Source organism: Chanodichthys erythropterus, chromosome 19, assembly GCF_024489055.1.
Source record: "Chanodichthys erythropterus isolate Z2021 chromosome 19, ASM2448905v1, whole genome shotgun sequence".
In the NCBI taxonomy this organism is placed as follows: Eukaryota; Metazoa; Chordata; class Actinopteri; order Cypriniformes; family Xenocyprididae; genus Chanodichthys; species Chanodichthys erythropterus.
The window spans coordinates 9,509,370-9,525,563 of record NC_090239.1 but is presented as its reverse complement, the minus strand read 5'-3'; the positions used below and the strand labels follow the sequence as shown (position 1 = coordinate 9,525,563).

General features: G+C 37.9%; 2 protein-coding genes across 6 annotated transcripts in view; both read right to left on the bottom strand.

Moving 5' to 3' along the window:
- Positions 1-3,200, bottom strand: part of bahcc1b (BAH domain and coiled-coil containing 1b) — a 112,583-nt gene extending 109,383 nt beyond the window's left edge. For 3 of the 5 annotated variants that reach the window (XM_067369023.1, XM_067369030.1, XM_067369028.1), the window contains exon 1: positions 2,053-2,345. The gene's annotated coding sequence lies outside the window, so the exon portion shown is untranslated. Of the gene's footprint in view, positions 1-2,052; positions 2,346-3,065 lie in introns of those variants that run through there. The other 2 variants (XM_067369025.1, XM_067369026.1) reach the window with 2 other exon arrangements.
- An 11,239-nt stretch (positions 3,201-14,439) lies between these two features.
- On the bottom strand, positions 14,440-15,760 carry LOC137008323 (transcription factor Adf-1-like). Its single transcript, XM_067370290.1, has 3 exons — positions 15,592-15,760; positions 15,100-15,281; positions 14,440-14,916 (listed from the first exon to the last, which is right to left on the bottom strand). The coding sequence occupies exons 1-3, from the start codon at positions 15,740-15,742 to the stop codon at positions 14,440-14,442; spliced, it is 810 nt and encodes a 269-aa protein (XP_067226391.1). The 5' UTR covers positions 15,743-15,760.
- Positions 15,761-16,194: the final 434 nt, after the last annotated feature.

Genomic DNA, 16,194 nt, shown 5'->3' with positions numbered 1-16,194 from the left:
GGAAACCCAACCCTAACCCTAACAACCGAAGAATATTTTGGGTTTAAGGTGATACAGGCCCAGGGATAGTTTTGAATGATAAAAAACAACTCCCAATAAGAGTGAATACCGACTAGCTGCCCTTTATAAATTCCAGGGAATAGCGTTATCGATAGTAAAAGCCCATCTGTGTCCAATTAAGGGAAGTACTGCTTCACCCCCATAAATGGCACAAACCTACCTCATTACGACCTGTTTTATTGTAAAAGCTAGAAGTCAAACTATAGAGAGGTAGGCTAAATGAATCTAACAAAACTAAATTAATAAATAAAAACACGTTGCTTTGATTTAATTAACAAAAAATACTCAAACTTTCTGCTATTATCTTGCAAATCATCCTAGTACTCTAGAACAACGAAAGCACCAAACAGCGCAGATGAAGGGGAAGTAAATATGCCGTTGATATGCACCAATTCTTGACTGACCCATTTATAATGAAAAAGAAACTGAAGACTTGCCCCCCATAGTGCTTCATTAATGAGACTGTCTTATAAATACCTTTAAAAACTGTTATAATTCCGAAAATGCTCCTTAAAGCTTATCTCCCAAATTTAACGTGACTAAAGAAATTGAATATTAATCGGATGAGTGGTCTAATTACTAGGAAATTAGTGAATAATATAATATTACATCAATACCTATTTCAAGTAATCTCCTTCGTGTTGTACCGTTGTTCAAAATACGAGTTACAAAAGTATCCACATACAAGGGAATGACTGCGAGCTGTTGATGCTGCCATAAATCTAAAACAAAGTGCAACCAATTAAAAACATTATAAAAAATCTTGTGAGAGATGTAGTCACACAACGCAATATATGGTTGTCTACACTGCTTGCATTAGCGATAATGAGTCTGTATGTAAAGAGTCAAAAAATCCTTAAGGGGGTGGCTCAGCACATGCTTTTTAAGGATTGTCAGTGGCCCACTCGGTTGACATGGGACTCGGTCCTGTCTTGATCTGAGTGTAGCCTATGTAGTAGGCCTATATGCTTGTATCACAGCCTGGTGGGTGTCAGATCTTCATAGTTCCTCTCACAGCTATGTATTGAGTGTTTTACACGTTGTTATCAATCGACGTCTAAGTGTATCTCCAGAAGTCCCTTAATACAAGTTGATTTTTATGGGAACAAAACTAAGTCATTTCGAGTTTAATTTGGTTGTATAAACAAATGTATAGTTAGTATTAAATTTCACGAATGGCTAACGAATGGGTAAAATCATCTACCATCAATACATGTTTCGTTCAACAGTAAAAATGTTTTTTTGACCCTATAACCTGGTAACCTTGGGCGAGTAAAACAATACAAATGACTAAATTCGAATCAATGAATTACTTTATAAATGACTAAACGAGATAGTAGAGATGTTGTTTACAAAAGTACAAATATTTAGCATGTGTACTCAAACAATAAGTAAAAATTAAAATAAATTATATTTAATTTAATATAATTTATAACTATTAAAATTAGATTTTTTTTTTTTTTGTGAGGTAAACTATTTGATAGTCCAGCACAAACAATGAAAAAGTCAGAAGAATCAAAATATCCGATCAAAAGGCCCTTTCCCATATTCCACAGAACGGCTTGTCTTTTGTACCCTAAATAAATAGTAATCTTCCGAGATATAACACTTTGGTATCTTTGTAAAATTCCCATATCAAATGTACATGCACGTATATTGATTAAGTCTTAAAATATTGAATTAAAAGCCAATGTAAAACCAGTTTTAGAAACGGGCTTGACTTCTCAAAAAATACTACAAAAGTCACTTTTTTACTGACCGCTAAATAGTTCTTGGTCGAATGGTGTAGCTGTATCTTAGATGAAAAGTGTATTTTAATGTCAAGAACAGCCTTGTGGGAAGCCATTATTTATTCTGACAACCCATATACGTGCTGCATAAAGAACACAAACAAACGAGTAAACATGTAGCTATTGCACGATCTTCTCAATACTTCTGCAAAAGTCTTGATGGCTGCAATAAATCACAATCAGATGAGTAGAAAACACCTACCTATAAAAATGGAAGTCCATCCAGACAGAAAATATTTTTAGAATAAGAGTTGACTATTGATTTATGCAAAATGGGGAAATTCGCCCGTGATCTGGATTCAAATCTTTGATAAAGAAAAAGCCGTCTGATGTGTCCTTTCCTCGTGCAGAGCTTTTTAACAAATCTTTGGAAAAACAAATAGAGTCTTTTTAATTTATCATGACTACTTAAATCATAGTCTAGTCCGGTGAAAACTCTTTAAAGCCTAAATGGTATATAAAAGACACTTGAATGGTTTCTGCTTGTTGAAGATCTATCTGAAGGTACGGAGCAAATCCGTCCGAATAGAGCCAACTGCCTCCTCGAGCCTCTATAATCACAAATTTATGGCTGGATGACGCGTCCTCTTCTCCCACAATGGAGCTCAGTGACATTAAACAGAAAATTGATGGAGAGGCGAACGAAATTTAATCTGCTGTCATATCCAGACCATTGCATTTTTGCCTCATTTAATTAGGGGAGAGGGCACGTGTCTCTTGAGCATACCCCAACTCCTTAACACACCTTGAACTATTCTACTTTTTTGCATGTTTGCACCGAACGGGACCTTGGAAAAGATTAGGGGGAAAGCGACCCCTTTTCTTTGCGTCGTATAGAACTTGGATACACTTAATCAGATTTTCTCCACCATATTGGACTTTTCACATGATCTGCAAAAACAACCTACCTTAATCGAACTAAAGTAGCCGGTTTCATGTGGTAACTTCAGTAAATTAAAAGACATCGCAGAAAAACCACGAGTCGATCGTGACCGTGCGAAATTAGAAGGCATCGAAACAACTGTACAGAATATTGATATTTCAAACAGATTTTAACTCTTAATGCACATACGCGTTTTTGACACAATGCATTCGATAAATCCAATGTGTCTGCGAACACATGATAGCATATAGAGGTGATAAGATCAGTACCAGAAACACCACAAACACACGTTCGCTTCAATATGTTGTTTACTTAAAGAACTACAGATTTACCTTGAGGAAACACAGGCAATCCATTACAAAATACATTTGTTGTCCTGAAAGAAAAGCAATGCCCGACTCTTACAAACAAGTTATGTTTTTACATCCAAAACAGGCTATTTGCCTTGAAAGCGAGGAGCATTTCCCACTCATCCCCGGAGCAAAAATCTGCCCCCACCCCTACCTTTAAGGTCACCGCCCCGGGAATGATGACGTCAGAAAATTAACGCTTTCAGTCCCGTGAGCACTGATCGAGTGAGACCTTTTTAGCGATGCAGACAAGACTTATACAAATATATTGATAGTGCTACTTTTCATACCTTTGCAAGTTAAAAGACCAACTTGAAAAGGGTTACAGCTTTGCTGCTAAACAGGCGCGCAGTTTTAAAGGTGAACTCGACTCGAGGCAAAAAAAAAAGTTTTACACAAAGAAACAACACTTTTGAGAACATCATTAAGTGATAAATATCATTAAAGTGATGTACAGGCAGGCTGAGCCTACTAAAAATGTGTTCAAAATGAACCTAACAGCAAAAGTGAGAGTGCATTACATTACTGCTACACTGTAAATAAAAATAAATAAATAAATAAAATAATAAATAAATAAATAAATATATATATTTATATTTATATACCACAACATTTTTTCTTTTGCCTTGATTAGACTTGGATAATCAATGTGGTTAAGATAACATAATATTTTGAGTTTCTGTTTATTAAATCAATTTCCTTCATTGTATTAATTCAAATTTTTTATTTCAATGAACTCAAAATTTAAAGGCAACCAGGTAACATACTACTTTTTTAAGTTAAACAACAATTATTTATTACAGTGTTGTAAATTTCACAAATAATTACAAAGAAACGGCAACTGGCATTAAATTAAATGTAAAAAATTGAAGTAGAAAGACTAACTAGTAGCCTATGTTTTTTGTAAATAATAACCAATAATCTTTGTTTAAAAAAAAAGAACTTTTATGAGCATAACTGTCAGCATATATATATATATATATATATATATATATATATATATATATATATATATATATATATATATATATAAATGTAACAAACCAGATACAATGTAATTGGTGTAATCAATTTACATATTAGCCTCCCCAAAAAATTCCCTCACAGACTGCCAATGCTTAGCTATAAATACCCAAAGATGCTTTACAACTTGCTCATGAAATTATTACGAAGTGCAGAAAGGTGCTGAATGCAACAGTTACAGTTGTCATATTATATTTATCAGACATGGACATTCTGCGAGCAGGCCTACTCCAAATGACAAACAAATCAGAGACAGATCTGCTAGCATGTTTTCGTCTGCACACTCATAATTAGCAGTCAAAGGTGTCTAAGTGTATTTAAAAAGTTATGCATCTAAGCTGGGGACAACAGGAACCTGACTGAACAGAGCACATCTACATATATTGCATATACAGTGTTTATGAATACGATTTCAAAAGGGATCAATCAAGGGAGGACAAGAAAAGTCAGTTGCCTATAGTTGTTTTTCATGGACACAAACTTATTAACCCCAAATGACCCTGCTGTGCCGTTAAAAACAATGTCATTGGCATGACTGCGATGGCAGAAATTATAACCATCATTTGCTTGTGTGGTGAATATTCTTAATGACTGTGTGTTTTGGGCACTTCCTTGTTTGTTGCATAAACATATGAGAATGGTAAGTGTTTGAAGGAGAGAAGCATGGAATAATTAACACTATTGTCTGTACTAAGCAAGCTTCAGGGCAGCTAACGGAAGATTAAAGTGATGGAGCTAAACCTCTCCATATTCATGAAAGCATGAATGATGGTATCCTGCTACAAACTCTTAACCTTTATCTTCTATGGACGCGTTAATTAAAATTACAGTGTGACAGAACTTAAGATCCATGCTTCTTATTTGTACCAATGCAAGGACAGAGTCCTACCAGAATATAAGTGTCAGAAGATGCAAATATAAGACTGATTCTGGAATGCTTTAATGCATGTTCCATTTATTTCAATTGAAATGTAATCTAATCAGTCCCTCTGTACAAAGATTTTTCTTGCCCTGCCCTCGTATATTGCATATTTGAAACAAAATGTATAAATCTATTTTTAAAATGTCATTTAATACAGTAATTTTCATAGGAGAACAAATCCTCATTGGCCTTTCAATCATCATTCAGCCCCTCCAGACCAGCATTGAGATGATGAGATTAACAGATTAATCAGAATGGTGGATTAAATAAAACACAGGCAAATACCATGAGATGACAAAATATTTAAAAAAAACAGGACATGGACTTATGACAAATTAAATTTAAAGTAGGTATGTTCACTAGCCTTAACAAAAAAAGTCACTACAGCTAAATAATTGTAGGAAAACCATTAAAATATGTCTTAAGAGGTAAAAAAAAAAAAAAAAAAAAATCTACTGTTTAAAAGTATATCTAGGCCTACAGACATAGTACTTTTCTTCCTTGTGCCTGCAATTTTGCCTTTGGACAGACCTATCACATGTTAAGGGCGTATCTCTATCCCCACTGGAGAAATCACAGTAAACCTGTCTGTGCTTAGTCCGCTGTGATCACAGCTGTAATATGTTAGAAAAATAAGACTCTAAATTCCTCCCTGTTTTCGATCTGAAGCTGTCGACAATCCAATAAACGGAAAACTTTCTAAAAGATCCATGATTTCCAAAATATTTTAGATTTTTTGATAGTAGGCTAAAGGCTATGCTTCAATGGACAAAGGAGCAGGAACTGCCAAGAAATTTATCATTGAAAGCAACTCAAAGGCCAGAAGTGACAGTAGCGTTTAAATAGGCTACATACTAAGTGAATCACTTAAATTATCGTCCCGTGTGTGTACGGAAATACAGGAGTCACTTCCGAAACAGGCTATTGATGATTGAAACAGGCCTAGTGATAAAGTGATAACCATAGCGACAATTCGATTTTTCACAGACAATGAATTAAAAAAATACAATAAAAAACATGTGGCGGAGATGTTTACGGGGATAGTTATATTAACGATAGAAATATTGCCAAGCATGTTTTAGAAAACAGTCGATAGAGGCCGCGTCTTTTGTTTATGCTCGTTGGTCGTAAATCTGTCGCTCTCTCGCAAAGTTTAAAAGACATGCGGACCTCCCTCAGACAGGGTTGGTGTGAGGAACTGTAGTGGGAAGAAACAGAATCAAAATTTGTGAATGAGTAAAGACACCTACCATGGTGTTTTGTGCTTTCCTTGCATCGTAACCCAGACAAGCTGTCAGTGTCCAAAATAGAGTGACGTCACTGCTATGGTTGCCCGCTTCAATTTGGTAAAATAGGCCTATGTGACTTCTTGGAAGCACGGAATGATTCGCGATGCGGATTTAGCTATAGCTAAATGCAGCTGTCGATACCTTAAGTTTTCTATAGTAAAATCATTGGTAGAACACAGAGAAGAAATAGTTATGCAGTGTGTCTGTGGCCTAGGTGAAAGTGCTCTTATTTCACTCTGTTGTGTCCAAGAGAAAAACATGGCAATTGACAAATTCGAATGTAAAACTCTTTTTTTTATATATATAAAAAAACAAACAAACTACAGTGCAAAACACTGCACTAAGGGTATTTAGAAAACAAGGAATTGCATCAGGTGTTAATTCCCTGATCCTTATCACATGTTTATGAATAAGAAAATAAAGAGAAATGCTCAGTGCTCACACCACCAAACCAGTTCCAAATCCACAGCAGCATGACTTGGTCAAAGGTTGATAGATGTGAACAGGATTGAGCAGTGCTCATTCTTTTATCTTCAGATCAGAGCTAGAGGTCTGATTTAAACACTGGCATACATATGCATGAGGCATTAGATGTAGTACAGAGAGAACGACAAACAGAGACATCCCTTAAAAAGTCTGAGGCATTCAATTTCTTCTTTTTTTCAGGTTTTTCAAATAAGCTCTTTATTGCAGCTGTTAAATACAGCAGCTGGGAGAAAGATACAAGGACAGTATTGTGACCCTCCCTTTGTATCTGACGCATTTGCTTTTTGCCCTGGCTGTTAAAGAAGTTCCCTCACCACATCTGTAGCGCCATCACGTGGCAGGGCAGACATCTTCTGTGACCCCCCGAAGCCATGGTTGTTGTTGGGAAGAAGAAAGACAGTTTGTAAGGGCATCAGAACCCAGCTGCAGGGTTGAGGAGTACCACAGTCATCAAGTGATGGGACGGCCCACCCAACAATGAACCATCTCTTTTCCTCCCTCTCCCCACTGTCCCTCGTTCCTTTCTTTCTCGCATTCTGCTGCCTTTTATCAGTCTCTATCTCCAGGCCTTGGGCATCGCTTTCTTTTTAAAGATGAGCAGAGAGAACGAGACGACCCTGCGTTCACCCTCTCATACACACCAAGGTCCCAAGACCACTGCTGATTTGATTTTATGAGAAGAATGAACAACCGAATCCATCAGCCACAAAATGGACGGGAACAGATTTAAGGGAGAGAATGTGAGAAGCAGAAAGAGAGGAAAAAAATAAGAGAAGGATGGAATTAGTTTGTGGGCCTAGACCTCTTGATCTGTTTGTTGACTTTTACATCACATTCATGCCTTTAATTATCTATTAACTATTTAATTATCTCGCAAACAGCACTTTCCCAAAACATTATGAAAAGATAGGTAAAAGAAAGAAAATCTTTGATTTTCCTATGAAAGTCACAAACGGATAGTTCACCCAAAAATGAGATTTTGTCATCATTTACTCACCCACAAGTGTTCCAAACCTGACAGTTGACAGTAGCTGTTGACTTCCATAGTAGGAAAAAAAACATACTACGGAAGTCAATGATACCGTCAACTGTCTGGTTATCAACATTTTTCAAAATATCTTCTTTTGTGTTCAACAGAAGAAAGAAACTCATCAGGTTTGGAACAACTCAAGGCTGAGTAAATTATGACAGATTTTTCATTTTTTGGTGAACTATCCCTTTAAAGGAACTGTTCACCAAAAAAAGATAAAGAAGAAAATTCTGTCATAATTTACTCAATGATGTGTCGTTCCAAAAAGGTCACACGGGTTTGGAATGACATGAGGGTGAAAAAATAATTCTACAAAATTTATATTTTTTGGTGAACTTCCACTTTAAGTGTGCATATTTGCTTATATGTATCCTTTTAACACCAAAATTACTTTCACATGCATTAAAAAATATGGTTTATTAACAAAATGAGGTCTTACGTGATGCATAATATTGCGTACTGATAATGGTTCATGTTGTATCTCTCTTGTCCTCTGCAACAGGTGGCCTCTTCTGTATATATCAGTTCCAAATCCTGTTGGCTCTTTTATCACTGGACAGCAAGAACACGAGTGATATTTCATAGGGAAGGCTTAAAGGGTGCCCAGACATTGAGTTTTACAAGCTACATGAGCAAACGCCCCCCTTGGCAAAAGGCAATAGTGCTGTTATACACATATTCTCGCGCGCACACACACACTCAATCACACACACACTCTGTATCCTGACAATGTTAGCTGGAAATAAAATTTTAGTACCCCTGGTAATAATGTGCAAGTCGTGCTGAAGACCAGGACACAACTGAACACACACACACACACATGTATTGCACACACATTTTCAGACCTTTCTATTTGTTACATTATTATAAATGCTCAACCCTGGTGCTACAAGTTTCAGCATGTATGAAACATCGCAATCAAAAACATTACACAAACAGAGGAAAGGGGATTAGTAAATTAACAATGCGAACTGATCTACTTGGTAAATTGCAGCAATAAAAGTCAAACAATAATTTACAAATAAGGTTTCTGCATTTTTAGAGCAAGTCTCTAAAAACCCACTGCATTCATGAACAGATCTACTGTCTGATCCTAAAACTTCAAATCAAATCCAAAATGCCTTCCCATTCCCCTCTCTGCACGCGCTGCTGTGTTCTTTATAGCTTTTAAATGGGGCTCCTTACAGACCACCACAGGGGGTCTGCAGCTCAGGGGTAAATGACAGCCATGTTATGTTTATCAGAGTTAACGTTGGAGATTGCATCCAAAATTCCAAACATTATTGGCTACTTATTGCAATGCAATGCTGACATGCAGAACTCTCTTAACAGCAACAAAATGAAAATGTGACTTCGGAAAAAGAAAAGAACTGTATTAATATCTTAATTAATTTACTTTAAGTGAAGCATCAATTAATTAATTTATCCACCCATCCATTCACACTGTAAAAAAAATGTTGGTTTAACTTAAAAAAGTAAGTTACCTGGTTGCCTTAATATTTTGAGTTCATTGAAATTAAAAATTTGAGTTTGAGTTAATACGATGATTGGTTTAATCAACAGAAACTCAAAATATTATATTATGTTATCTAAACCCAACTCTATCTCACGACCAATTCCTATGTATTTTACAAGGTGGCTAAATCGTACAAATTCATATGAATTGTCTAAACTCCAGTGATTGGTAGGTTTAGGGGCGGGGTAAGTGGTAGGTCATTCATACGAATTCATACGAATTTGGCAACTCGTAAAATACGATTTAGCAAAAAACTTACGAATTCGTACAAATTAGCCACCTCATAAAATACGTAGGAATTGCTGTGAGATCGGGTTGTCTGAACCACATTAATTATTTAAGTTGATCTGACAAAAGAAAAAAAAATTGTGATAACAAATCATGAAAATATTTTTTACAGTGCACCCATGTTTTGTTTACACCAAAAATTTAATGAAATGTGCTGATTAGATAGATAGATAGATAGATAGATAGATAGATAGATAGATAGATAGATAGATAGATAGATAGATAGATAGATCGATCCAGCTGATTAATAAACCCGTGTAGAAGGAACACCGTCAGTTGAACTCGATTGTCTAGACTAGAGTGGTAGTAATTCGCACATTCAGGGGGTGCACCAAATGTGCGTCAAATGATCAATTGTCATGTAGCTGGTGACAGACGGACTACGAGAAAGGCAGATCAACCCGAAAGTCGAGTAATCACCCCTCTACGGAGTTATCCATTAATTCAGGGTTAAAGTCTATTTGCATTTAGACAAAGAGAGATCGTCCATCCATCACCGAGTCGAGGGTAAAAAGGAGGGGTAAAATAGTTCTCTTGCAAATAAATCTGTTGCCCTCCGGGGTGCGTTTACATAGGTGTGAACTGCGACTGTTGGAAAGCCGAGAGTAATTCATTTGAAATGCGAAACCCCAACTCACAATACTTTCCAAATTTCCATGCCTCGACTTTTTTCGGTAACACTGCAATTCTCCAGGCCTTTAGATTATGCAATGTATACTTATATTATACAATGTTTAACAGATAATACACATAACAATAGCTAGAAACATTATTTATTTAACCTACACCAGACTGCATACACGGATCTGTTGATGACTTCACCATCACTTAATTTATTCTAAGACATTTTCTGATATTTTTATTAGTACCCTTTTGTTTTTGCAAATCAATAGTCTTAGCTTCCCGAAAAGTAGCCAAGCAGAACATCTGACCAGGGCATTAACCACCATCATGAGCTCTCTCCATTTGAAAGAGCTCAGCTCGTGTTTTAAGGTGGACACGATAAGCTCCAACAGAGTCCGTTTTCTTTTTAAACAAAAATTGTCTCGTGTTGAATTTAATGATATTTCATGATGTTCTCATTGGGAACAAGCTATGAAACGTATGATTGCCCTAATCTATTCGTGGAAAGAACTGGGTCACATTCATTTCCAAATTATCTTATCTATAAACCACACACCGTTCCTTGTATTTCAGAGCAGCTTCTCCAACATTGCGTTTTATGAGGTCTAAATAAAATTGTGGCTCGACCGGAATGCACATGTAACGTGGCAGTTGTTTGTCTATCGAGTGTACGGATCCCCCTTAAATATAGACTACGTTTGGTGGGAATTCCTTTTTGCGCGGCTGGCCAAGGGCTCCCTCCCGTAGATCCAGCGGGTTTCCCCTCCCCCTATCCACCTCAGCGACTGGGTTGGGGAGGGGAGATCCCCTTGCACGACTCCTCTCCAATACTGCTACCTAAAGACGCCTGTGATTTTGCGTTAAGAAGAATGGCGCGCCTCCGGTGCTTCAAACGCTGTTGTGGAAATGGACCTACAACGGAAGATTTGCAACACGCCAAACGTCTTGCGTTTTTTGATACGTCTAGATCGTTGTTGTGGAATACAACAGTGAGGAAGATTGCAGAACGGACTGTATCGTCTGGAGCAGAGGGAGGGCTAGATAGCTTATTTCGCAGTCTTCTCCGAGAGCTGTTATTACATGTAGTCTTTAAAAAGGCAATGAATGGCACCAAGAACATGAACGTTCTTCTCCACGTAACGCTGTAATGTTGTCATGCAACATGGTCACGGATGTCGAGTATTTGTAAATGTTTCCAAATAGCACTACAAGATCAGCACGCGATGCAGCATTGGCGCGTCTTAAGGCCGGAACACACCAAGCCGACGGCGACGAACTAGTGGCGACGAAAGCAGACTGCGGGGTCGGCTGGCGTCGGCTGGCGTCGGCAGCGTCTGGGTCCAAAGTTGCCCTGACACACCAAGCCGACGTTCGACAGCCGACGGCCAAATAGCACGTCCGTTCTGCGCCTGCGTGAGATGAAATGCCTTTCCATGCCAGCAGGTGGCAGTAGTTTGTGTTCGTTGCTATGGTTCGTTGCTAGGGAGACCGGAAGAGCTACAGGGATACAAAACATAAACAAAGGTGCATGAAAAACCAGTTCTCGCTCATCACATACGGATTCGTGTTATTTCAAAAATGTCCGACACGTTGCAAATGGCACTGGCTTTGTCAGCCCTTGGTCTTTTGCTTGTGGAAGAGGAAAAGAAGAAGCGGATGAGAAAAATACGGAGAAAGCGCACTAAATGGGTGAAACCATGGATACTCCAGAGACAGGCCCAAGGTGCTTTCCCGAACCTGTGTCGAGAGCTCGAGTTACAGGAAACTTGTGGTTTTAAAAATTTCGCTCGGCTTTTTTTCCCACTCAATTTCACATGTTAAAAGAACTTATTAGTCCAATCATACAGAGAACAAACACGAACTACCGGGATTGTATCTCCGTGGGGGAACGTCTGATGATTACACTACGGTTCTTGGCAACAGGTAAGGTTATTCGTTGTTTGAACATTTCATTAAAACACCTTTTCAGTTGTGTTTATTTTGGTGTATTATGAAGCATTATAAAAGTGAAAAGAATTTTATTATTTTGTATCCAGTTGTAGCCTACTTTAAAAAGACACAATGTATAAAACATTATTATGGTTGTTTGTAGCACAATGTCTTTAATAACTGATAAAAAAATATTTGCTTTAATGTAGTGTAGTACAAATGCATTAAAAGTGTTAGATTTGACTCTGTAAAAGGTGTGGAAAATTAATAGTGGAGTTATGTGTTTGTAATCTTTGCAGGAGAAAGCTTCAAGAGCCTTTTCTTACCAATTCCGGGTGGGAATGTCCACAATTCAGCAATTTGTTCCTGAAACCTGTGCAGCAATCTACCAAGTCTTAAAAGAGAAATACCTAAAGGTATACATGTATCTGTTTAATGTTTTTTGTTTTAGCCCAAAAATGAGCAATTTTTTTGATCTCTCAGATATTGTTTTAGGAGGCCTCTGATGTAGAAATTAAAGATTTTTCAGTTTTTTTACATTTTAATAAGGGTAATTTTAGGGTCTTATATTGTAGTAGATAAACTGAAAGAATAGACAGGATGGTAGACCATGTGTCGAGGGCAGAGATCTAAGTATTATCCATCAAATTATAATTTCAATGCAAATAAAATTCCACTACTACATTCAAACAATACAGTCTGGCTGGCCTATTATGCTCTCTACTTATCATACTAAAAGAACACATTCATCCCCCCAGAGCACTTACAGGTTCATATTCAAGACCATTCATACCTGTCCCTGAACAATGCAACAGGCATCTCCCCCCAAAATCCAAAACATAAAGAGCCTAATGCTGACCTATAAACACTTCTTCAACCCAATAGCATTGTGAGGACGAACAATAGAACCCATTAACTATGTAAATGTGATCTTGAGAGAAAAAAACATTTGCAGGCATTTTTTTTTAAATTTTTGAAAGTGATGTTGTAATTCTGCAGAAGTGGGCTTTGCAGGGTTAATTCAAGAATGTCAAAATCACTGAGTTATTAATGGTCTGACGAGTTAAACTAATTTCTTTTAATTATATTGTTTTTTAGTGCCCAGACACAGTGGAAGAGTGGCAGCAAGTAGCCGTTGGATTCCAGAATCAGTGGCATTTCCCAAATTGCCTGGGTGCTCTGGATGGAAAGCACATTAACATTCGTCCCCCTCCAGGATCTGGATCTAAATTCTTCAACTACAAGCATACATTCTCAATAGTGCTTATGGCACTGGTAGACAGCAACTACAGATTTCTGTATGTTGATGTGGGCTGCAACGGGCGCATTTCAGATGGTGGAGTGTTTGGGGGATGCTCATTGCAGGATGCCTTGGAGAAAAGAACATCCAACATTCCTGCACCTGCACCACTTCCTGAATCAGACCAGCTGGCCCCTTACTGCATTGTGGCTGATGAGGCATTCCCCTTAAAGGAATACCTCATGAAGCCATACCCGAACCGCAAGCTGTCTGTAGAGCAACGCATATTCAATTACAGACTTTCGCGAGCTCGAAGGGTGGTTGAAAATGCATTTGGCATCCTGGCAAATCGTTTTCGCGTCCTACTAACCACCATTAATATTCAAAGCACTGCCAAAGTGGAGGACATTGTTTTGTCTTGCTGTGCTCTGCACAACTTTCTGCGCAAAGAGTGCTGTGAAGTGTACATGGCAGGAATCGACCAGGAAGAACAAGATCATGACACTGTCCCTGGAAGATGGAGAGAAGACCCTGGCCTACAGCAGGCCTCTCTGCCACGCACAACCAACAGTACAACACACGCCAAACAGCTCAGGGATAAACTGTGCCAGTACTTTAATTCGGACACCGGTGCAGTGCCCTTTCAGTGGGGCAAAATATAAGCATGTAGCAAACTTGTTTCTTTCCCCCTTGACCTTGGTTTATGTTTTATAACAATGGTGTGAATTTGCAAAATAAAGTTTATATTTTTACATCATTGTGTTTTGTGATTTTTTTTTTACATAAAGAACAGTTAAGTACCTTTTACACCAAGTCAGTGTTTTATTTTTCAAATGTGCAAAAATAGCATTAAGGTAATTTACAGAAAAATATCAACAGTTGGTATTTAAAATAAATAAAATGTACAGAAATATAAACTTTGCATAAGTACTCTAATATAACGTACAACTAAGCGTGACATATTTACTAAATGCTACAATATCTGTTTACAATTTTGCTACATAAAAAATTACAAGTGTGTATACTGATTGGAAGATGCATCCAGTGCATGGTTGTGGCCCACTGAATATTTGAAAATGCAATTATCAACCTCATGCTGGAAATGTGGCAGTAGATGTGGTGGCAAATTCCGCATTCTGTGTTCAAGATTTTTGCAGTAAGCTGAGATGGCATCATTGGTGTTTTCCTGTGATGCCAACTTTTCCAGAGTTTTGCCGATGGTGCGCATCAAGTTTGTGGATTCCTCGCTGGAGGATTCGTCTTGCATCTTCCTGCGCTTCCCTGGAGGCTTTGGTTTTATGTTGGAGCTTTGCAAATGGTCCTTTCTCATGGCTGTGGACTCAGTTCCACAGATGGTGGATTCAGCCAAGGGTGTACTTGACCGTAGGTCAGCATCACTGAAGCTGGGGTCTTCATGGGTGCCAGTCCAGGTGTCACTGTTGGTACCATCTGAGGGTGAACAGGAATCACTATCAGCCGCAGGTTCCTTAAAAAACATAAGATACAAATGTGACAAGTTAATGTAATGGCTTGACTTAATATGCGGAGTTACTTGTGAATAGACTCTTTTAAAGAAGCACTTGCCATCTTACAAAAAGCAAAATGTTTATTTTATTCTGAAATTAAACAATAAATAAATAAATAAATATAAATATATTTGTTTATTTACCATGATCATTAGATTTGAAGTGCTCTCCTTCCTTTTTGTGTGAGGCTCTAGAAACTGCAGGCGGTTCAGGATCCATTGCTGCCTGCCAGTCTTCTGAGCTCCAGAACTTCCTGAGGGTCCTTGTTTCTTATAACGCATGTATTGGGTTCGCAATGAATCCCACCGCTTCTTGAGCTCTTTTTCTGAGGGACAAAGTAAAATTTTGTAAGCATTAAGTGTTATGGCTGCTTATTTTGTCACTTTAATGAGTATTTGTTATGCCAACAAATGTTACTTTTTGCTGTATTGTTAATTATATTATTAACAATTTGATTAACTTTAATATTATTATGAAATATGAGATGCTAGCACAGCACATATTAATTACTGTCTGTTTCCATAAACAAACTTAGTTTGGTACACACAAAACACTAAAATGGTTATATTAGTTTTACTATGGACTATTGAACAATTACAAACAAGCTTTCTCAATTGCCAAAAAGGAAATCTTACCTGATATGACGAGTTTATTTTCGATCTCACGCCACAGTTCAGCTTTCAGCACACGGTTGACATAACATTTTTCCGTAATGTCATACAAACCCGGCCTTTCCTGGATCATGTTGATCAATTCGTCTTCACTTGCCTCGTTCCAGATAGCCATGTCTTTCACGTACCTAAGGTAAACAATGTGTGTTCCCTCTTGACTTCGTCGTTTACTTGCTTCGTCACTTCCGTTTTTCTTTTCTCATGCACTGGTTCGCTAGCTGAACAGCCAATCAGAATGATCATATGGCCCGACGGCCCGACGAGGTCCAACGCCGATTCAACATTTCGAATCGGCCGAAACAAAGCCGACGAGGACCAACTTCAGCCGACGGTGCAGAACACACCGAGGAAACTTAGTCGGCCGACGAAGAAAAACTGCCCGACGGCCGACCGTCGGCTTGGTGTGTTCCGGCCTATAATGACCAACAAGAGACTTGGGAATTTGGCGCGAGTTTCGAATGTCGCGCTTGCTTGTTTTCTTCTACTTGCATTTAGGATTCGTACGATAATGTGTGTAATGGTAAAGATAATCGCGACATTCAGCAAGATTTGGAAAAAGAAAAAGAA

Excerpts from the sequence above, each read along its gene's own strand:
- LOC137008323 (XM_067370290.1), bottom strand. The coding sequence starts at position 15,742 with ATGGCTATCTGGAACGAGGCAAGTGAAGACGAATTGATCAACATGATC. Across the intron at positions 15,282-15,591 it reads AAATAAACTCGTCATATCAG|AAAAAGAGCTCAAGAAGCGG; the intron begins GTAAGATTTCCT and ends TTTGTCCCTCAG. Across the intron at positions 14,917-15,099 it reads CTTCAAATCTAATGATCATG|GAACCTGCGGCTGATAGTGA; the intron begins GTAAATAAACAA and ends ATGTTTTTTAAG.